The sequence below is a fragment of the Larus michahellis genome, chromosome 5, assembly GCF_964199755.1.
Source record: "Larus michahellis chromosome 5, bLarMic1.1, whole genome shotgun sequence".
NCBI lineage: Eukaryota > Metazoa > Chordata > Aves > Charadriiformes > Laridae > Larus > Larus michahellis.
In genome coordinates, this window is record NC_133900.1 from 41,167,555 (window position 1) to 41,190,792 (window position 23,238).

The following is a 23,238-nucleotide window of genomic DNA, read 5'->3' on the forward strand; positions in this document are numbered from 1 at the left end:
TAGATGCTTGAGGGTCCCACTGAAAGATGAAGGGTCATTAGTGAGAGGTACCAGCTTTGCAGCCCATTTGATCAACAGACACTACACATGGCTCACAGTAAGAACGGCTTCCTATATCCTATTTAATACCAGTGCAAAGCGAGTACAAAATATCAGAAAAGTAATATGGCTAAAACTGAGGTAAATAAGGGTAACTGGGTATTGCAGCCTGAGAGCAGAATTTCACCCATAGTGCATATTTACACATCCACATGAAATTTTTTGAAATGGCCAAGATAGGCTGCCCTCTTTAAGGATAAATAATGGGGGGGGAGGGGCGGGGGGGTGGTGGTGGTGTGGAAATCACACATCCTTGATTCTGTTTTCGCTTACCGCTGACTTTGACAGCAAATAATTCAGCATGAAGCTTTTACTCCGCTATATTTCTTCCAAGTGTCTTTGAACTACTTTGGGGGATTTTACTTTATATTACTAATGGCAAGATAGTTGTTGCTTGAGTTGGAAACGTATTACACTGCAATAGTTGTTTTCAAATGCCCAGTTCTTGCATATAGACAGCAGCCTGACCTGTCCATTACAATCAAGCAATGCCATAACACAGTCCATTCCAGTTACCAACGGTTTTCCTTAGCTATGACATTCCATTTAAATTAAAATTTTGGAATCTGCCTAATCTTCCTACTGCAACTCTTTAAAGATTATCTGGAGGAAATTATGAAAGGATATGGAGAATTGTTCTTCACTCATTTCATTTGTAGCTTTGAAATCAGAATGAGGTGTACCCACTGATGTACAGTGCTCACTGATGAGGTGTTTTTGAGGCTTTATAATTTGTGATGATAGCAATAATATTTCCTTTATTTTTCATGTTCAGAAAGGAGAAGTCATTCTTTAAATGATGCACCGTTAAATTCTTTGGAGTGAATGGTGGTAGGAATTCAACTAAATAAGATTCAATATCTTGTTAATTTAGCAGATATTTGCCTTTAATTTTGGATCTTTAAAAGTTACATATCAAGAGACAGTCTTTTTTTCAGCTCGTGTAGTGTACAGCTCCAGAACCCTACTAGATTTCACAAAACAATTAAGGCTGGAATGGCTATGGACTTATTAGGAAAACAAATGTTTATTTGTGTTTCAGGAAAGAGGAAGAAAATATTTGTTGTTCAGGTGGGTAGTATTCTTTCTGGAATCACTGCTAACCCAAAGCTGCAGCAGGGCATTAAAGGGCATTACTGAACTGAAAGGGTACTTCCTCCATTGTCATAACGTATTAAAGACCAATTTTTTGAAACAGGCTGAACAACGCTAGTTGTCTGACCAAATTCTGGCCTAGGTTATTGTGCTTTGCCTACTTATATTTAGCCTGTAATGTCAGTTAGATTCTGTATTTATTCCTTGCTCTAAACTATATCTGTGATATTGCCATCTACATGCATCAAACTCAGCTTCTCATGTCATTTCTTTTCATACTTGTATTTCATGGCCAGTGTTACCCCTTCCTAAGTTTAGGAACACAATCAAAACTAGTATTGGACAACAGACAATAGAAATGAATGGAAGTTGAATGGAAGAGGGGAATTTAAGAAGTATTTTCTAATCCTTGACATCCCTAGTTATAGTTTGAAACTGTAAACAAATAGTTGAATTGCAGATTTGCGATTATTTTCCTTTTTTTTTTTTTTTTTTTTAACTTCTGAAATTCATCTCTACCTGTACCTGTGTTTGTAGAAGAAAGAAGATCAACTTGTATTTGCAGGAAGGACCGTCACCCGGGGTGCTGCTGCTGGTGCTGGACAAGCTACAGACTCTGAAGCAGCTGGTGGCCAGCACTGCCACCAGCCTTCCTAGCGAGACAGTGTCTGGCCAGCCTGCAAGAGCTGGGTGGACTGAACCAATGACCACCACTCACAAGCTCCTGCATCTTGGCTCATGTGCTGGCAACCTCAAAGAGGACCATCCAGTTATTTAAATGATCTGCTCCATTTTCAAATCTCTGAAGATGGGAAGACGATAGCAAGCCATTTCTTAGGAAATAACAAAAATTCACTAATTCACCAGGAAGTTCTCAAAACCTCCTCTTCACAGGGTTTACACATAAATGATTTTCCCCTATGCAATCTCCTACAGCCTTTCACCTTTGCATCCTTCTTAATCCAACCGACTACAGCTTCTGCCTTCTCATCTGAATTATTATTCATACTCCTTATTTACAACTACTTCTGTAGGTGATCTTCCTTCTTTAATCTCGACTAAGTACAGGCATTTGGGATAGTGAATACTATACCTGGGGAACTAAAAAAAAAAATAAAACCAACCAAAAAGAGAGAAAACCAGCAATACAATATTATTATCAGTATAAAAAGCTACCTCACAGCTAGTATGTTTCTCTCCAAAATGCCAGATAGAGTGTCCATTTTTACAAGTATCAGTTTTGTATTTTAAAGCAATACATATCCTACTTTTTCATTTAAGCCTTCCTTCTTGCTCTACTTGGTCATTTGAGTTTTAAGAGATATGGGATTTAAAGATGCTTATTTTTTTAGTTTTCCAGGATGTCTCAATTTGGTTCTTCCCACTGTAGTTATGGCTGCAGAAGTTGCTGTGATTCAGCAAAGAACAAAATATTGTCTGTGCTGGTTTACAGACCATTTTGCCATAAAAGACGGTCTTTAAGTGGACACTTATCATACTTATAGAAGGCTCTGAAATATGAACGTTGTCATTTTCCATTTTAGTAAACACACTGAATTCATGGACTTCCTTTCCCATATGTTTTTCATCTCCAATAGCCTATGATTTCAATAAAACCAAACAGCACAAATGAATGAATCAGAATCTGTCCATATTTGAGGTGTTTCATTCATATCATTAGTGCCATTTCAACTGTTGTGTTAATGAAGAAAAAAAAAAAGCTCCAAAAGCGGCACAGTTTGAAGAAATTGTGAGGAACAGGCGAGTATAAGTTCAAGTGGGATAGAGACAGTAACTGTGTTTGCTGGTGACTGCTCTGAGATCCATTCTTCCAAGTGAGACCAGGAGCAGGATTTTTGGAAAACATTTTTGTCAATAGCAAGATACACCTGAAGCCAAAACTCAACACTGCTCTTTACCCCTGGACACTTGAAAGGATGTCATTTCAGGTCATCGTGTGTGCTCTTGCTTTCTATGTGCAGACAGTTCAACGTAAAAGATTAATGTTTTTCTTAACATTTTCTTTTTTTCTGAATAAAGTAATGTAATGCATAAACTCACATTGTCTTTAGAACAAAAAGCACTTTTTTCTTTCCAGGCTACATTTGTGATTATGGTATGGGATGTTGTTCCTCTTGGATGCGCTACGGCTAAACTGTTTCCATAGAGATGTTTTGCAATTCGTCTCTCTAAATGTCACACAGGCAGGCATTTATGTTAAAATGATTGATAAATGGCACACTCCTAGCTTTACTGAGTCCATGGGACTGAGAACCTATTCTCCAGAGAAAAAACGCATATCCTTATTATGGATAATGCCTATTTGATTTGCAAAATATGAAGCATTACTTTAGAAGGCTTGTGCTGTGTTTGTAAGGAGATCAATTTGGGCTGCCATCTGGAGACTGTACTCCAAGAGGACAGAGAGAAATGTTTGCTTCGTGACTAAACATGCTGACTAACAGTCTGTGCTTTAGCTGGCCTGGATCAAATCCTTACAGGGAAATCTGCAAAAACATCTTCTCAACATCGTGCAAAAGAGGGTTTTGTTTTGTTTTGGTTTGGTTTTTTTCATACTCGGTGAACAATGCAGGGGCTTCCCCGAGCAAAAGGTGGTGATTTTTGTGCTTAGGAAAAAACCCCGCCGTGTGCCGGCTGCCCAGCCTGGGTGCCCCGACCTGGCAGGGGCCTCTCCCTGGGCCAGGGCCAGCGGCCGCGGCACGGCCTGGCAACGCTCCTGCCTTCCCGGAGAGGCCGCCCGCCCTCCGCCGGCGCCTGCAGCGCCCCAGCCCGCCGGCAGCATCCAGCCGGCAGCGAGGCCTCGGGGGCGAGCGAGGAGCGGCAAGGAGGCCGCCCTTTCCCCTCTGGCAGCAGTCCTGTCTTCGAACCATGTCTGTGTCCCTGGGCACACGCTGCCAAAGCCGCCTGTGAGGTACGCAGGTGCGCATCCACTAAAAAATAATGAATTGTCTCGTCAGCTGCTGTTTGAGACCGGGGAGGGGCAAAGGCGCTTTTACTACGCCGTGAGTGCCGAAATGTAAGGTTTCTCTTGGTGTTTCTCCCCTGCCAGGCGGGCAGCCGGCGCCCCGGAATGAGCCCCGGCGGGCCGCCGCCGCCATGACGGTTCCGGGGGCGCCACCGCGGCGACAAGTCATGCGAGACGGACGCGGAGGCCTGCCTCGCCCTCCGCCTGCTCGCTTCCACCCGCTCCGCGCCTGGGCAGCGGATGGGGAGGAGGCGGGCCCAGGCGAGGGGCGGTGCAGGCCCGGGCGGGAGGCCGGAGCGGCGGGGGCGGCCTGTGCGTGAGCGCGGCGCGGGGCTGGCGCGGTGGGGTGCGGGCAGGGGGAGCCGACGCCAGACGGAGGGCCCGGGCGAGGGATCGGCCGGTGCGGGCTCATCCCCGGCCGCCTCCCGCCCCGCCGGCGCGGGAGCGGAGCGCCGTACAACAGGCCGGGGCTGTCAGCCGGGGGCCGGGGCGCTGGGGAAGGGAAGGTGTGCGGCTAGAGGCGGGCTCTGCGGTTCCTCTCGGGGTGCGGGGCCGAGCAGTTGGCCGGCTTGACCCGGCCCGGCCTGGCACGGCTGGATGGCTCTTCTTTCAGCGGCCGCCTTGGCCGAGGGCTGGGCCTGCCCTGCCGGCAGTCTGGGCCTGCCCTGCGGAATCGGGCGTGTTGGTTGGTGTCAACAGGAAAAAGAATGTCTGCCTGTGCCGAGAGCTCTCGTCCGCTTGTTCTTCCTCTTGCGTGATGCCCCTTGCTAAAAGTACTGCCCAAAGAACCTCTTTCAAAAACGTTCATCTTGGGGAAGGCTGTAAATGTTTCTTGAGCAGCTCGTCAGGGTTCGTGGTGTCCGCGGAGAGCATTGTGCTGAGCCGCCTCGGGACTGATGGGAGTCTCCTAAAATAAGGATGAAAGTATCCACCCTTAGTAGCAAATAGATGATGGGAGAAACGTGCAAATAAACAGTCAATGTGATATGCAACCTCTAAAAAATACCCATTCAATTATTGCGAACGATTTCTTTGGGATTTTGTCTACAGCCTGGCTCTGCTTTGAGGTGATAGCTTTCAAAGGCAGGCTTCTTGATTTCATGCCTGTTTGCGGAGATGGTAGCAATATGTTGCTGTTGCATTAAGTGAGCATAATAATTTGTTGTGCCTCTGCGTGAAGGGAGAAAATGGTGGCATATTTCTGAGGAAATAGTGAAAATACAGAGCACAACCTTCCAGTGAGTTAAACCAGTGAAGTTAGTAGGATAAGGGCAATGTGTGCCAACAAAATTCTAGTATATTTCCTTTGCAGCTTGGGAACCTTGACACGTGCTTCAGTAAGAGCTAATTAGTGAAAAATAATAATACCCTTCAATAATATCAACAGTTCCAGTTGTCTCGGCTTGAGTTTCAGATAAAATCACTATGTTCTAGTATCTTAGCAGCTCCAGCAAGTGGTTCTGGTTTGGCATTTGGCAGCTATAAACCTTTGGAGGCAAGTATGCTGCAAGTCCCTCTGGCAATGACATAGGATTATAGAGAAGTGAAGAGGCTTTTAGTGAACTCTCTGAAACTCTCTGACAGGCAATGTACGTGCATGTGCAAAAACGTATAGTCAACTTAATGCTGTGTGCCAGTTCATTATTTACTCTTGACATTGGATCATACAATTGTAGAATAATTTAGCTTGGAAGGGACCTGTGTGTCATCTAGTTCAAGTCCCCGCTTAAAGCAGCATTATCATCAAAGATGGAGCAGGTTGCTGTGGGCCTTGTCTAGTTGAGCTTTCTCTTGAAGGCTTTAAAATGGAGTTGAAAGTCAGGTCTGAAATTTAGCCAAATTTGGAGGTAAGTGCCCCAAATTTTGGAAAGCTACAGAGTTTTAGGCAGTCTGAATGAAGCATACTCTCTTTGGTTAATTGGAAGTTGTGTTTCCTTTCTGGTTTTGGTATCATGATTCTAGTTCTCCAGTTGTGCAACAGTCTTCAATGTGCACAATATAGAGATAAAATGCAGGCAGAAAAGTATATTGCCCTGCAGCACACAGTTTTTCTTTTAGTAGATACAAAACCAAAACATTTTTAAAGTAACAATTCTCTGTACATTAACAAAATCAAAAAGGCTGATGAACCACTTTAAATTTGGAAGATTCTTAGTAGTTTACCTGCATAATGAATTATTTATTTAAAGACTAAAGTACCGAGTACTGCATTCATAGAGGTGCAGTGTAATAAGCTTCGTTTGTATGTCCTTAGCATCATGAACTTCTTCCTGTGCAAAACCCAGCTCTTCTGCCTTATTTGTCCACTAAATGAATTAAATGTATCCACTTAGTGAGTCAAGGTTGATGGGATGAAGACAGCTGATGTAAGCCTTTATCTCTCTTAATCCATTCTTGTGGTGTCAGAGTGTTTCATAGCCTGTGAAGTCAGCCTTTGAAGAAATCCAAGCATTATTATTTGCATTGCTTGGTGTCTACAGCTCCCAAGTAAAACATACTGAAGGAGAAAAAGGTAAGATAAATGGAAATACCATGCTGTTGTACCTTCATGTTGTGTCTTCTAAATGTCATCTGTGTTTTTCTTAAGTACTCAAGTTAAAAATATACTGACGTCTTTTGAGGGGAAAAATTGTAGAAACTAAATGGTTATATTAGTTGTGGGATTGAACTTTTTACCTGCTAATGCAAATAATTAATTTCAGCCGACCCTGATGGCCGTGATGAAGCTGTAGATAAAAGCACAACCTCAGCAGAAACAGTTCTCAGTGTCTAAGGACTCCAGAGAAGGTAAGACTGGAGGGTAAAATAACATAAAAGAACCTGCAGCAGCTCAGCTCTTCCTTATGTGCGGAGAGTGTAGTCACAGCACCGCTTACAAGACTTGGCAAAATTTCCACCATCCTATTTCAGATTTTTTCCTCCGGGCAGTAGCTATTCCACCTACACTGCAGAATGTCAAACTGCATTAGGATGTCATTTGAGTCAGTATAAATAGCATTCCATCAACAACAGGATTGCATGCCTATCTGTATAAATATGCACCTTTATTCTCACAGTATATTAAGGATCCTGTTGCCATTTGAAGTTAGATTTCCAAACACTTTTCTTATATGTAGTCTTTCAGGTGTGGTGTTAAGATTATGTATGCAAAGATGATATTATTATAGCTGTTCTCAGAGCCACCTTTACTGTCAAAGTCATAATCTATATCAAAAAGTGTGTTACTTCTGTTGAGTGTAACCTCAAGATGAATCTCCCACTAAGAAAAAAAAAAGAAGATATTATGGGATTAAAAAAAATCTTTGCCTTTCTTATTATAGTTATGCAGAATGAATGAAGAAACTTTAGAGGCAGTTTCTCCCTTTGTTCCCCACAGAAAAAAGAGCCTTTATTCATGTTTTGTATCAGCTAGAGCAATCCCTGTGGTTACCTTCCGATCCTATATTGATCCCACTGTGGCGTCTATAGAATCTCTGCGCCTGTTCCTGACTTCTAGGCAGCAGAGCTGCAAATTGCTATAGCTTCTTCTGCCAATTAAGATTTTGTCTAACCACTGCTTTCTTACATACCCCAGTGTGACCCCACTTTGGCTACAGGAATAAGGAATTTTCTGATCGGGCATCTCCCTAAACCATCAGGGCTTCCCGTAGGCCTCACACATTCAAGTCCTCATAATCTTTGAGTGCATCTCTACATTCACATTGTTGTATGTTTTCAGACATGCATTTCTGCAAAGCTGATTATGAAACATGCAATAGTGATTTTTTTTTGTGCATCTGTTCTTAAGTTGTTATTCATTCACATTTTATGGCAGCTTTTCGTGGGATTCTACAGTAAACTTTGCAGTTCTTTCCAGATTTTGAGAGATTGATAAGTAGGGGCCTTTAAGTTTCAGATTTCTGAACTAGGTTGGTATTATTTAATAACTCCACATTTTTAATTCCACAATCTGCAGCAAAACAACTCCACAAAAAGAGGCACCTTCAGAGCAAAGATGAACTTCGGGCAAGCTTACAGTACCTTTAACATCAGCAATGGGACAGATCTGGCTATTGGCTTTACCTCTTCTGCAGTAGCTGTCCTTCTATTTGGGACAAACTTTGTGCCTGTTAAGAAATTTGATACTGGTGATGGTAAACTTATTTATATTATTTTGTTGGTTTGGGTATTTTTGCTAATAGAAATAATATTTTGCCAGCAAATATGATAATTTCTATAGTTAGAGTTATAAATACTGTCACAGCCTTAATCCATAGAGAATGTTTTCATTTTCTTTGCTACTGTTAGGGCATAAAGCAATAATGTATTGGTTCAGGATGTGGTGAATCTTTAGAAGTGCCTTTATATGTGGTGGTGTGCACTTTGACAGTGACAGTGTGCATTTCATTAGCATTTCACAATGGAAAGTGAAATGCCCTTTCTTCTACCCTTGTGGGGATTCTCAAATGCATACAGTGTTTTTTGTACTGTAAAAGCTGATGGACTTTGGAATATTGCCTTTCAGTTGTGGATCTAACATAAAAACAATCACAAATTGAAATTTTAATACTTTTATTTGGTGACTCGGCAAGAGGAAACAATAGCTTCTATTTCCTACTTGGAATTTTATCACTTTACTAGGTTTATGTTTTATTTGCATGTTTATATGAAGCATAGTCAATTACTAGATCCCTAAATGAATAAATCTGCCATTACACTACTGCGATAATAGTATCTGTATTACAGGCAGGGTATAACCTCTCTCTCTTCTTTGTGCCAAATATGGTCCTAACAAGACAAGGCTAGACTTTAAAGCAAAAGTCTTAGCTCAGCTGGCATAAAGTTAACCGGTCTGCCTAGTTGACCCTTAGAGAATCTACAGAGGTAGAAGAGAACTGTCCAAAGTTTTTAGCATCCTCAATGTCCTGGAATAGTGGAAAAGCCTGAGCCCTGAGCTTTGAAGGAGTTTTGTCCTCTGCAGTCCTCTGTGTTAGGTGCTGCTAGGGTGGTGGGAGAAGTTTACAGTAACTGAATATCCTCTTTGTCAGAAGCCTGTCAAAATTTTCATGTCTTTGAGAATCAGGGATGGTGTAAACTTTGTCCAGCAAAGTATCTTTTGTAGCTGCGTAGGAAGAATACATGGTGAGGAAAAGGTTCATAACAGAATTATAACACCCCATCCTAAAATACATCTTTTGAATATATTGTAACATGATTCCCTGAAATTCGCAAAGGAGGTGGCCACCTTTCAATTTTTCTGTACTATTTTATCTAAAACATAGTATGTTGAGATTCACACATGTATTATTCTACAAGTTCTCTATTGTGTGCATTCAATTTTTCCATAGGCATGTTCTTCCAATGGATTCTCTGTGCTTCCATATGGATAGTTTCTTTGGTGGTCAATTTAATCCAGAATTGTCCCCGCTTTTGGCCTCTGGCTATGGTTGGGGGTTTCGTCTGGGCTACAGGTAAGGATAAAGAGATTCTATTTCTTGAAACACAAAGTAATACTAACTCTTTATGAAAAAAAAAAAAAAAAGTGATAAAAAGTTGGCCATATATGAGGTAGTAGTTATTTGGCTCTTTAAAGTCTCAGTATTAATGGAGCTGTACCTTTATAGGAAATATTATTTTGGGAAATTATTTTGCTTATTTGGGAAATATTATTTTCTTATATTATTATGCTTATTTTATAAGCAGCAAATTCACACCAAAAATAACTTTAAAAATGGTACTGATGAAAAGTCCGTGTTTAATGTATTTATTTTTAAAAAACACTATTTCCTACCGCCTTGTAGTTGCCTAAAATTCTTTGCCTTCTGAACAGTCACAGAATCTAAAGCAAAAATATACAAGATCACAGTCTAGTTTTTAACTGATTTTAACTTTGTTTTTTGTATTCCAGGCAATGTTACAGTTGTCCCTATTGTTAAAACTATTGGCTTAGCTCTTGGTCTTTTGATATGGGCTTCTTTTAATTTGCTGACGGGTTGGGCAAGTTCAAGGTGAGTATGTTGAAGTCTTAAGTCATACTCATTAATAACTGTAGTGAAAACACTATCACAAATAAAGAGGATTTATCATATATATGTAAGATCTTTTTCCCTCTCAGTGGAAAGTTCTCAGGTTAATTATTTTCTCTTTTTTTGTTTTGCCTGTCTCAATAGGGAGAAGAATACCCAGTGATGTTAATTAACATAATTGAGTGAATAAATAATGTATTTGTTAAAGTAAAACTAGTACACTGTTTGTATTTTTTTTTCTTCTACAGCATGTGTTGACAAAATAATTTAAATTAACTTCAATTTTTAAATACCCAGGTTAAAAAAAGATCAGTGTAAATTAAATTAGTATAGAGATTATTTTTGTAAGGTAGACATAGCTTTCTGCAATCCAACTGAAGCATCAATCCAATATTGCAAATATAAACTTAAACAGAATTATTTACATGAGTAAAGATTTCCAAGACTGGGTTATAGGATCATAGAATGGTTTAGGTTGGAAGATCATCTAGTTCTTTAACTGTTTGGATGCAGTCAGTGCAACTAAGTAACTGGTTAAGTATTCCAGGTTTGGTTGGTTTGGAATTGACCCAGAAGAGGTTGCAAGACCAATCTTAAATTATATTGGAGCTGGACTTTCACTATTAAGGTAAATTTATTCTTATAATAAATTTCTGTAATATCAAATATATATATTTAATAACCATAGGGACAATTTAACTAGAGAGCAAATGTATTGTAGTATTTTTTTTGCAAATTGATTTACGAATTCATGAGCTATCCATACCTAGCTGGTCAGTGTTGTATTTCAGATTAGAAACATACATGATATCCAGTACAGTGGTGAAATGGTTATTCTTAAACACAGAAATATATTTTTATGCTGGTAGGCAAAGCAGTGATGCACTGATTGTCTCCCTAGCTAGGTTATTAAATTGGTTCACTTTCCCCAAATTTTGTGAGAGGAGAAACTGACTAGAAGAATCTTGGTGAGAAAACCTCTGTGAGATTTCCAATCTGACTTTGCTCAGTCAGGGGTACAAATCCTTCCTCTTGACTGTAGAATATACCACGGGACCCCTTCCCAGATTTGCAAAGCAAAGAGGCTTTGCAAAGCCCAGAGGCTTTTCATTATCTTCTGTCCTTATTAGCTGCCTGTCTTGTAACTCGTAAGCCACATTTACTACAACTCCCAAACAATGGCTTCCTTTGGGATCTTCAGAAGGACTCCTATTTTGCTGTTCATTATTTGTATGAGTGCACATTTTGGTCCAGTCACAGAGGATGTTATGTAGCAGTGTTCTTACTTTGCAGCTGGGTGTCCAGGAAGGTCTTTCTAGGAACATAACAGTGACCCTAAATCTTAGGGGCAGTATGCTTGCCATAAGCATGCTAAGCAGCAGATGCACATAATGCCTTTAGGAAAAGAAGGGTGTTAAGAACATGGAGATAATGAAGCCATTCTTGATTGCTAGTAGAGAGCTGCTGGTTTAGATTCATGAATTTTGCTTCTACTCTTCCTCTTTCCTAAGAGTCTGCAGCTTTTTACCCATTATTTTTGTATGTACCACATGATTTTGTGAAGTACTCGCAAAATAGTAGGAGTACTGCTATTCCTGCCTGATTAATTCAGTCAGCTCACCACCTGCTTCCTGCCTGTTTCTGAGATACCATGGAGGAGTGATCAACAGGGAAAAAGATTGTGACCAAACATGTTTTCCTGGCAAGCTGCACAAAGCCCATGTGTGTTTCTCTGCGGAGTATTTCATTTTAGCCTCCTGTGTGGAACCTACATGTGTTTGTCTAGTCCCTCTGGAGGAAGCTGACATCCTTTTATACCTATCCCTATTTCTTCAGTAGGAGATGAATCATTCTGCAAATGGAGACATTCTGTTTACAGTTATGAGAAGCAATTCCAAAATCATTAAAATACCTTTCATAAAAATAAAAAACAGATCTGGCCAGTTCTGATTTACACGTATTTACCTGATTTCGTGGAGCTGGGGGTACAAGTAGTAATGTCACCCTTTCTTCTTCATTTTATTCACTTAGTGCACTGGAGCACCACTGAACAATACCCCTTCTTCCACGTAAGCGTGAGGCCCTGTAGGAGCAGTAATCCCTCATGCACATGTGATGGAAGACTAAAAGTTAACTTTTTTCCTTGAGCACAGAGACAATTCTGTGCAGGTTTAACCTGTTCCATATAGAATTTTCCTGCAGATGTTACATTGTATGTGTGGTTTAGTACAGAAGGGCACTGATAACTAAAGCAACTGTTGTTAACATGTGGTTGTAACTACACACTGTAAAAAAAGAGACATTTCACTCCCATTACGTAGAAGAGAGACCTATAAAGTGATACAAAGAGTAATTTATTTACTCTCACTTAACCTGTTAGTTAAGACTGTTAAAAGCAATTGCATTTTTTAAATATGTTGAAGTGACTCTAGGGCAATAATGAAAATAAAGTAATAAGCCTCCAAATATAACTTTTGTCTCTGGACACTAAATGTTATGTCCTTATGAGCTGACATGGTATTTATTGGTGTATTTTTCTCTTCTGAGTGCTGTCATATTTCTTTTTATAAAACCTGAAGTCCAGAGTTCTTCAGCTTCATTAGAAAGCACGCCTTTACTGAGAGAAAGTGTGAGTACTCTACAGTTGTTATTTTACGGCAGTAAAAGTACATATCCATTTAAAAACAAAAAATACGCTTAATGTTAACCAGATTTGCTAGAATTTATGGTAGACTACATAGAACTACATAAATGTGCATTGTTTGTATTTAATTCGTGGATCTTCTGTATCCATTTGAATGTGAGCAACAGAAAAGGTTTTTCCCAAGTGTTCTTTCTCTATGGTCAGCATTAAATGGCTTAGAAGTCCTTTTTCATTATGACAGACATTATATGAAAGACGGAGTGTGTTACTTTCCTATGTGAGAAGAGGAAGCACTTTTAATTAGAACTTAACTATAAAACTGGAAGGGTGCTTAGATGAAAGGCAACAGTGTGTAACTCTTATCCACCAGATTTTTGCCATGTTACAGAGCCTGGAGACTGTCAGAGTCGCTGATTCTCAGCATCAGCTGTGGCACATGTTGGAGGCCAATGAGGGGTGCCAGATTGGCTTTCGCTCCTTTGGGAGCCCAAAGTATGCAACAAAAGCTGGAGAAAAACAAGCTACTACTATCATTGTACCTTACTCTTGTAGGTCAGTGCTCAGTTGCTACCTGAACGGAGAGCCCCTCAGAGTTTTCTAGCTGTGCTCAATGCTCACTAGAGGTTCTAGTCTACCAGACCAAATCACAGAAGACAATCTGATTGCAGGATTAGAATAAAAGGACATTGTGATTTCTTTATGCTGCAGACAGGGGTGTTCCTGTCCCTAATATTCTGACAGTAACACCAGAGCTATCAAGAAAAGGCAAAACTACATCATAAATAAAATCTAGATTAAATCATTAATCAAATTTAAGGAAGTGCAAGTTCTGAAAGTCAGATCTACCTGCATGCAGATTAAAAAAATGCTAGTGAACACTCTATTATGTAGTAAACCCAAAGTCCATATCTAAACTTGTACTTGTAAACTTCAAGGTAGGTAGATACAACTATTATTTTATTTTATTAAAAAAAAAATACAATTCTACTTTCTTCAGAGTATTTCTGTAAATTCTTTTTGTTTCTCGTTCCATTTTCATCTTCTTTTCTTAGAGCAAAACTCTTCTGCTTAATACAATGTTTGATTTTTTTTTTAAAAAAATAATCAAACTAAACTAAACTTACATGAAAACTCTTGGTTTTTTGCAGTCTGTTAATGTTTCTGAAGATACCTCTGATGACTCGTGGGTGAACAGACTTTCTCCAGCAAAAAAGAGACTCATGTAAGTTATTAACAGTTCTTTTACTGGTGCAGGCCAAGTAATCAGGGAAAGTAGTTGAACATAGCGTAAGAGCAGAATGTGTGTCCTGTGGTTTTCCTAGCGCAGTCATGCACTAATAAATAACAGTTTTTAATGTAGTAGTATAGTGTGCATGTCTATATATAAAGAGCTGCACAACTAATTAGATTGTTTCCTTTGCGCTGTTGAGTATGCTTTACCTTAGTAATGAAGTATTAGTTGCGACTACAAAAGAACATTTGGCAAAGTAAATGGCAACTAAGTAATTACAGAGCTGTTTTTTACCACCTGATTGATTAGCACTCCAACATAGAAGGTGCCTAGGCTAATAACATGCTTCCAGATATGGTTTCCAAGTGAATACATCTGGAGAAGGCATGGCAGTATGGTAAGGAGACAGCAGGAGTGCTCCAAGGTGGAAGCAGCAGCTTGCAAGGAGCCAGTGTGGGGAGTAGAGACAACCAAGAACACAATGATCTGGAGGTGGAGAAGGGGACTAAAGAGGCAATGAACCTGGGAATAGTTACAAAGAAAATATAGACTGCAACAGTGAAGCTGAGGGTGGGAGCATTTTAATTATATTTTTGTTTGTTTTTTCCTAGCTCTGCTTTTAGGAAATCCTAGTTAGTTGATTTCTCTTCTCATTAATCTAGTCTGCAGGCTCTCGAGGCAGGAATTGTCTCTGTTGCTTGGCAACAAAGTATAGGAAAACTGAGCTACTGTGTTGAACCATTTCTACACTTAAAAATAAAAATGTGCTAAAATTTGTTATTTTTATAGTGTTGCTAGCAATTTTCATATGATACACAGTCTTTAACTGCAATACCGGACTTGTCTTAAGTGTATTGTCTACTTCCCTAATTACCGCTAGGCTATTTTCTCTGATTTTTTGCTCTTTTTAAAGAGGATGTAGCCTGGCCGTAGTAGCTGGAATACTCTACGGTTCCAGTTTTGTACCAGTACTTTACATCAAGGACCATGGAAGAAGAAATGAATCTATATACACAGGAGCAAGTCAATTTGGTAAAGGCTAATAGATCACTTCTGCTTTATTTCGTCAGTATGTTGTGTTCTGCTGCTTTTGTAAAGGCATAGAGTGAAATTCTTGATATGCCTGAAAATATACCATGACAACTTGTCAGTTCTGCACTATGTTATATGTTGTCATAATCACGATACTAGCACTCCCTTTGTCTCCGAGGAGAATTATGCCATTAAAAGAACAGTGAGAAACATCCCAGAGGATACCATACTTAACTCATGGCTATGTTCAGAAGGCATTAAATACTAGCACTCTCAAAATACAAAGTTCGTATGCCTGGAACACGAGGTAAACAAGGGCACAAGCTGTACCAATTGCCAAATTAGTACACCAGTAAAAGAAGAGGAGAACGTTGATCATAACTACTAAGCAGAAGAGATATATAACAACATAAGTGATTAAAACCTTGTAGTTTTTGAAAGGGAAACCTTTTAACATAAGCCTAATCACCAATTTCAAACATTTCCCCAGAAATGCTTTCCTTAAGAAATTGGTTGTTATGTCACATCTAATTTCTCTTGAATACTGCGACTTACATATTCCCCAGCAAGACAAAACAGATGTTGTCATTACTATAGCTGCCTTTCCTGTTGAGAATTTACAACTCCAAGGAGATAGACGTCACCTTGCTACATGCTTTTGCTTTACCATGTTGGAAATACTCTCTTCAGCAAATACAAAGTCCACAAAGGTTTTATTATGGTTAATGATTGTAGTGATCAAAATTGTGTTATGTTCTTCAAGATAAAAGAAGGAAAAAAACTGTGCTGTGTTTAGCTTACACAGTGCGTGCAGTTGTGTTGCCTTTAAATGTTAAGAAAAAAGACTATATATAGGAATACAAATGTGTACGGTCAGGAGAGGATGTAGTTATGTAAAATCACCACCCTGCTTTTGTAGCCTCACCTGAGGATTTTTTTAAGGTTTTTAATAAGTTAGTTCAGTAGTTTGACTAATATAATTCTGAAAATAAGAACTCACAGAAGTGCATAAAAGCCTGTAATAAATGCTAGGGTCAACACAGCTGTTAATTCATATTTACTATGTGTGTTATTGACCAAATCCATCCACAGTCAGACTGGCAGCTGTATGATCACAATTGAATTTGATTTATTAGCAGTAGAACCTTATGGTTTTTTGTCTATGTGAATGCTATCAGTGAAATAAATTTAGTTAAAATTAATAACTGATGTTTTGGACTAATATAACTTTGTAATTTCTCTTTCAGATTTAGATTATGTGTTTGCACACTTCAGTGGAATCTTTCTCACAAGTACCATCTACTTTTTGATCTACTGTGCAGTTAGGAAAAATAAACCTAATGTTTATCCCCAAGCCATATTGCCAGGTATGACTGTTTTTTAAATTAGCAGTTAATTTCAGTCACTTCTTCGGACAATTTTGCAGTTCAAAGATACGTGTTGGAATTGTAGTTTGCTTTTCAAGTGTCTTCGTTTGACCTTTTTTCTCTTTTGAAAGATCACTCCTATTAGGTTAATTAATTAAAGTTAGGAAACAATGATAAATTTTTTTCTAATCTGAAACTAGAACAAAATGACATTTCATATGGTGGATTTTCAAAAACTAACTGTGCCAGAGTGGAGAGCACATTGCCCAGAAAACTGTGAACTTTAATTAATTTGCTGCTTTAGCTGGAGCAGCTGATTTATCCCTCGAGCTTTGGTTTAGATTACCAGAGCCAGCTTGTTGAAGTAGTTAACATACTAAAATACAAATGTACAGTTTCTGTGTTGTGCTATAAATATATATGTTCCACAAATTGCTGTCTATACCTTGCTGTGCATGTTTTTGATTGGGATTTATTTTTCTAGGGTTTGTTTCTGGTGTTCTTTGGGCAATAGCCAATTGCTGCTGGTTCATAGCCAATCACTATCTCAGTGCCGTGGTCAGCTTTCCAATAATTACTGCAGTAAGTATACATAAATTAAAAAAAAAGTAATCTGTGACTAGAATTGAAAGTGAAGGGTTGGGTTTTTTCTCTCCCATTTGTGGAATTAAGTTGAAAATATGATGTGTCTAGAGCATTTTAATCAAGAGTACACATTGCCTCTTCTGCTTGTCTGTGCTAGCCTTTGGTTTTTTAGGAACATACGTGACTGTGACAAGCACCATCTTGGTCAATGCCAATCATAAAAATACAGAAGGATTGAAAGTGTGAGTCTTTAGGTTATATAAAAGCCAAAATTCTGTTAACCAGAACTATATCAATATTAAATAGTAAGCTGAAGTGATTAAAAGAAGAAACATTTTATGTTTTCATCCCAGCAAGTACATTTTGCCCTGGATGTTTTCATTTGTGATTTTTATCCCCTAGCAGTCATTTTGCTTGATTAAGACAAGTATTTTTTCTTTTTACAGCTCTTGAACAAACAGAACAGATTATGTATTGTTCAAAATAATGTTCTTATGCAAATGAGGGAAAAATAGATTGGCCCATTTTGTCTGGTTTATTTCTGTTTATGATACTGTACCTTTAAAGCACTTTTAATTTCCAGAAGCTGCATGAATTCCATCACTAGGTAAAAATAAACTTTACCTTTACTCTCTTGCCAGTCTACTAGATGGTGATGCAAAGGTGGATAACTTCTGGCAAATGAGCGTTCATAAATATTAAAACCAAAGTTTTGCTGAACAGTTGTATTTTGGAAGCAAACTAATGAAACAACATTAATAGGGATTAAGCTTTGCCTCAAGATGCAGTAAATCAGAATAAACTCTGCAGTATGCAATGAAGAAAAAGACTTGGGATCATTCTAATTAGAAATTGAAGGATTAATGGAAAGCAGCTTTAGTAACTTAGTTATCAGTATGCCTAAAGGGCAAGGATATAAAATCACAAAATGAAAAATTTAAGGACAGCACTGATGAGAAACTGCCTATCTGGACCACAGGTTCAGAACTGCTGCTTTACTTCATCCTAGAGAGAATTTCAGACAGCTATTCATCGCATCCCTTTAACAGTTTGTTTCATTTTTTAAATGCATTCATCTTGCAGTGTACATTATCTAGAAAGGTACACCTTAGCTATTATTCAAATAATAGTTGGCAATTTCACTAGGAAACAGCACCCACAAATATATTCAGCGCGAGACACTGTTTCCTGCTGGCCTAAATCTGTGTCCTATCATCTGTACTGAAGATGGGGAGAGGAAGATCACTGTCCAAACATCTGTCAAGTGTTTCTGAGAACAGCTCTAATGGGAAGCATTAACAGAGCCGGTTTTCGCTCCATGTTCAGATAATATTTTCTCATCAGTCATGAAAATTTAGATCATTGCTCTCACAGGGGAAAAACTATATTACCAGGAGTGCCTGGAAATTATTGTTGTGTTTCACTGTTTGCTGTTAGCTAGGAAATCTGTACAACAACATCACAGATAATCAGTGGTTTTCCTGACCTGGCTGGCTGGCTGGCTTTGTGCTTTGTCCAGATGCCTGCTATACAGAAAATACATTTATGTTCCAGTCTCTTGATATAATACTGAGCGATAAAATCAAACATTGTTCAGCTAGTTAGTCATGCTAATAAAGGCAACGTTAGGAATATCCATGGTAGTTGCCAATAAACCTGAATAGTCCCCTGAAGTGTGGTAACATTGTGAACTGTAGTTTGGACTAAAGTGAGGCATATTATTTGGAGCCTAATAAAAGAACATATAACAGCCAATGCAGACTCCACAGTGTAATTTAGAAAGAAGTTGTGCTTTCTCTGGAAAAAAAAAACAACTTTCTTGCCTCTTTAGGCCTTCTCGAAGATTTTATTGTTTCTTCCTTTGTAAAGATTTCAGTGATGTTTATGCTTTTGCCATGAGTGCTGTAATTATACAGAATGGAAAGGCCTAAAATTGTTATCCAGCTAAAATGCAACCACCCTAAGAACAATAATGAGAAGGCAGTACATTTTAATGAAATTCTGTAACGTACAAATGAATCTTATTCCTTAGGGTCCTGGCCTTGTTGCTGCAATGTGGGGAGTCCTTGTATTTAAAGAAATCAAGGTAATCTTATTAGGTCTCTTATCTAGTCTGTCTTGCTTGTCACTAGCTTAAGGAACAGCATGACTTGGTATACAGCTGTATCTCTTTGATTTCTCCTCCTTATAAGTATTATATTATGAAGCTGAAAGCCATATCATGCAACAGTAAGTTTTCCAAGAAGGATGAAAAACTGTGAACAATTTTTTTGGGAATGAAGATTTGCATTTCATAACTATACGAGCAACAGTGGGAGTAAATGAAGACTGCAGCAGGGCCAGGAAGCAGGGTGCCAAGCACAGCCTGAGACTGAAAACAGTCTTTATTTGACCCAGTTTTTTCAATGGGTGCAGGGGAATGAACATTTGTCACGTTCACCAAAGGACCAAAAAATGAGATGGGTTAGTTGGTCTTGGTAATTACAGTACAATGTAGAGATCTTAAATTGATATGGCAGTGATTACCAATAACAGGCTAATTTACTCTACTGAATGTTAACATATATGGCAGACGTTATTTTTTCTGGTAGAATTTGAAGCATTGGAATGTTAGCAGTGTAATTCTCGGGTTCCCTTAGCTGATCTGTCATTAGGGATCATCTTTCCCAGTATTTTTCGTGACTGTGTAAAATGCGTTAGACATCCTTGGATCAGGAACTAGAGGTTCTCTTTCTCTCTCCCTTTTCATACATTCTGGAATAGTCTCTGCATAAGTGCTTACTGCTTAAAATAGGCAAAGGTCTTAAGAAATACTTTTTTTTTAAATTGCTGAATTAATTTTGTAAATATTTTACTGAGTGTATGGCATCATAAATTCCTTGTATTAAACTGTTTTGAACAGCAAATATGTTACAAACATGGTATGAAATAAAGTGGTATAAAATTTACCATTTCATTTAATGGATTTATTACTTTTGTCATAAAATGAAATCCTAGTTCGTTTTTTTGTTGTTGGGGCTTTTTTTTGTGAAGTGGTATCTATTATGACAGCATGATATTTTTCTTTTTCTCTCTCTTTGCCTATCCAGGGACTGAAAAACTACGTGTTACTCTCAGTAGCATTTTGCATCATTTTAGCCGGATCACTCTCCACAGCTTTTTCTAAAGTTTGAAAGGATGTTCTGGACCAGTAGATGGTGCTGCTGTTCAATATAATTAGCTGCAATACATAAAAATTTTCAAAATGTACGTACCTACCTTGCTTCAGGAAAATGAAAAAGGAAAAAAAAAAAGAAAACCTTTGCTAAATGTTCCCATTTGTCATGAAAGAAAATCTGGAAATGTTTGTTTCTGCATTTCTTGGAACAGTAAGAATATCAAAGGGTTTTATTAAATAAAGCTAAATAATTTTATAGTTACTAATTACTCTTTTTTTCTGGTTCAGGTACTAAACTTTAAGTCATCATAAATTGCGGTTCACTGTTGGGATGGTGGATAAAGGGATTTTAATTCTTAGTCTCTAATACTGTATGTATTTACGAGCTGATTTGTTTTATTATAACATGCTGTCTTACTGACTTGAGTATAAAATATATCTTGGAATATTCTTTGTGTAACTGATACACATGAAGATGTGAAGCATTTTTTTTATTGAGAAGCATTATTCTTTAAAGTCATTAGTTTACATAAAAACGTTATCTTCCAATCACTTCAGAATTTTGAAGGAGATATTAAAAAAACAGTGCTGTGAAATAAATTACTTGTGTTTGCTGCTAAACTGTTTGTTTAGTCGCAAGAACATTATGTAGAAATCAGGATGAAAATAGTTGGGGAAGCTTGGTGGGTTTTGTATGTTTGTAAACATTACTTTTCTGTATTGCAATATGAGCTAAGTATGTGGTTCAAAGTTTTTTTCCAGATAACTTTGGGCATTTTCCATATGCTTACTTTCTTTTCTATGTGGCATATTCAAATCTTAAAAATTATGTATGGCAGTATTTATTGCATTGAAGCATCATGCTAAAACTACCCAATGATTCTTCTACCCAATGCAAGGTCATCTATTTGTAAATCACGTGACAGCTGTTGTCTACTCGTTTCTTTAAAAACGTAAATAAAAGAAGTAGGTTTCACAACATTTTTAGGCAAACTAACGATCTTCTAACCACTTCTAACTACCTGTCCTGTTAGGAAATCCTAATATCCAAAGGGAATTCCCTAGGAGGTATGTTATGTCCACTGTTCCATGACCACCACTAACATGGAGAACAGTTTATTTTCATTCTCATGGCAGCTGACCTTTCTATAGGCAAAGCACGTTGTCGGAACCTCCTCTTAGTCTTTTCTTCAGTATATTAGATAACCCCAGTCTTGCAGTCTTCCACGGTTTGTCATGTGCTCATCACACTTTTCTTGCTCTTTCCTGAGCTCTCACTAAGTGGACTAGATCTATCTAGAAAAACTAGATAACGGCAGTCAGATTACAGTCTTACAAAAACCAAGAGCAGCAGTAAGCATTTTTCTTTCATCCACTTTGCAAGCTCTGTTTGTGGTTACGCATCATAGTATGACACTTTGTGCCATCATGGCTTGATATTGTTCACATGTTGAGATTGCAATCAGAACTTCTCCCTTCCACCCTTCTTTGTCTACTATTTATTACATTTGATCTTAGAACCGTTACTTAGCCCCGTTTTTCCCATCCAGTATTGTTTGTTCCTACCCAAATGTCAGAAGTTGGTGTTTGACAGGTTTTTTCCCCCTTGAGGCATTTCTCTAATTTTGCTGTGTATGTTAACCCCATTCTCCAACAAGTTGGCAGCATTTTCCAGCCAGATGTCACCTGCAAATTTAATAAACATACTCTCTAATTATTCTAAACGGTTTATGAAAGTGCTGCATGATACATGCCATTACTTACTTTTTGGAATGCAATGTAATACTTCTTTTCACTCTGACAGGGCAAAATTGATTACTCTTTTGAGTACCATTTCCCTCTGTCTTACCATAGCCTTATTTAGACTGCATCCTCTCAGCTTTTATGTAACATCTGGTACAGTTGTTCAGGTCAAGATACATGATGTGTACCATCGTAATACCCGATATTGGCAAGAAAGCTGGCCAGTTTTCTTTTCAATATCCAGGTCAGACACAATTTCTTCTTGGCAGATCCTTGACTGTTACTTACTTAGCCATTCTATTGACTCAGACAAGGAGAAGTAATTAGTTCACGTGTTTCTGAAATAAATTGAATTAAATTTGACATTTAGAATTTCGCTGGATCTGTTTCCCCTTTTCTTAAAGATCACAAGAACTTCTGTATTTCTGGAATATACTCCATGCCAGAAAATTGCTGATAAACAAAGAATTGGTGAAACCAACATATGATGTTTTCAGGCTTCTCTACTTCAGAGATATGATTTAGTATGTCAGTTCCTTCCCTGTCAGCATTAGTTCTTCTTATTTCTGTGACAGTGTTCACAGTTGCGTTAACCCTGACTGTGTCATCTGTTTAAGAGCGAAGGAACAAGGGTGCTGTGCACTTTAGTTTATAATGTCATCATTGCTGAGTAGTGGCAGATTATCTCTTATTTCCACATGGTTACTGGCAAAAATACTAGTCTTGTAAGTCACTATTTTGCTAAAATAATTACAATGCAATATAATATTTATAAGGATGGCGTGATTACAGCACCAATCCACTTTGATGAACAATTGCTCAGGAAGGATCATCATCTGTTTAGTTTACTACTACCTGTAGGTCAACTTCCACATTTGGCTAAAGGCTGCAAGTACAGTCTACACTATTCAGTGAGGTATATTCGTCACTAGTTTATGCTGAGTGCCTCAGCCTGGAAAAATGGTTGGAAAATGTTCAACCAGAACTCTCAGGGAGGAGAACATCCCTGAGACAATGAACTAGTCTGTTCACACTACTGCTTCCAGGGTAGAACTACCTTTTAAGGAGTGCGTAAGATCCATATTGCACAACACGTATTTCAGGTCCCAGACATCCTTAGAGCACCTTCAGAGGAGAACAAAAGCAAAGGTCACAGAATCAAGAGATACAAGAATGCATGGCATGATTAAAAATTGAGCTAAGCATCAGAAAACCAAAGACGCCTTGTCTAGCAGAGCAAAGTTCTGGGAGGAAAAAGGAGGAGGGGAGCAGATGAAGCTGTGTGAAGATGTTA

The 23,238-nt window shown here is 38.5% G+C and overlaps 1 protein-coding gene across 27 annotated transcripts in view; it reads left to right on the forward strand.

Moving 5' to 3' along the window:
• Positions 1-20,667, forward strand: part of TMEM144 (transmembrane protein 144) — a 24,008-nt gene extending 3,341 nt beyond the window's left edge. Inside the window, exons 1-14 of one of the 27 annotated variants that reach the window (XM_074589770.1) lie at positions 4,229-4,492; positions 6,514-6,692; positions 6,883-6,967; positions 8,136-8,313; positions 9,508-9,630; positions 10,068-10,167; positions 10,733-10,813; positions 12,733-12,814; positions 13,978-14,051; positions 14,974-15,092; positions 16,340-16,459; positions 16,944-17,041; positions 19,077-19,130; positions 20,134-20,667. In XM_074589770.1, coding sequence (XP_074445871.1) covers positions 8,175-8,313; positions 9,508-9,630; positions 10,068-10,167; positions 10,733-10,813; positions 12,733-12,814; positions 13,978-14,051; positions 14,974-15,092; positions 16,340-16,459; positions 16,944-17,041; positions 19,077-19,130; positions 20,134-20,217 — 1,074 coding nt within the window. In that variant the 5' untranslated portion in view covers positions 4,229-4,492; positions 6,514-6,692; positions 6,883-6,967; positions 8,136-8,174 and the 3' untranslated portion in view covers positions 20,218-20,667. The other 26 variants (XM_074589767.1, XM_074589771.1, XM_074589773.1 and 23 more) reach the window with 26 other exon arrangements.
• The last annotated feature ends 2,571 nt before the right edge of the window (positions 20,668-23,238 follow it).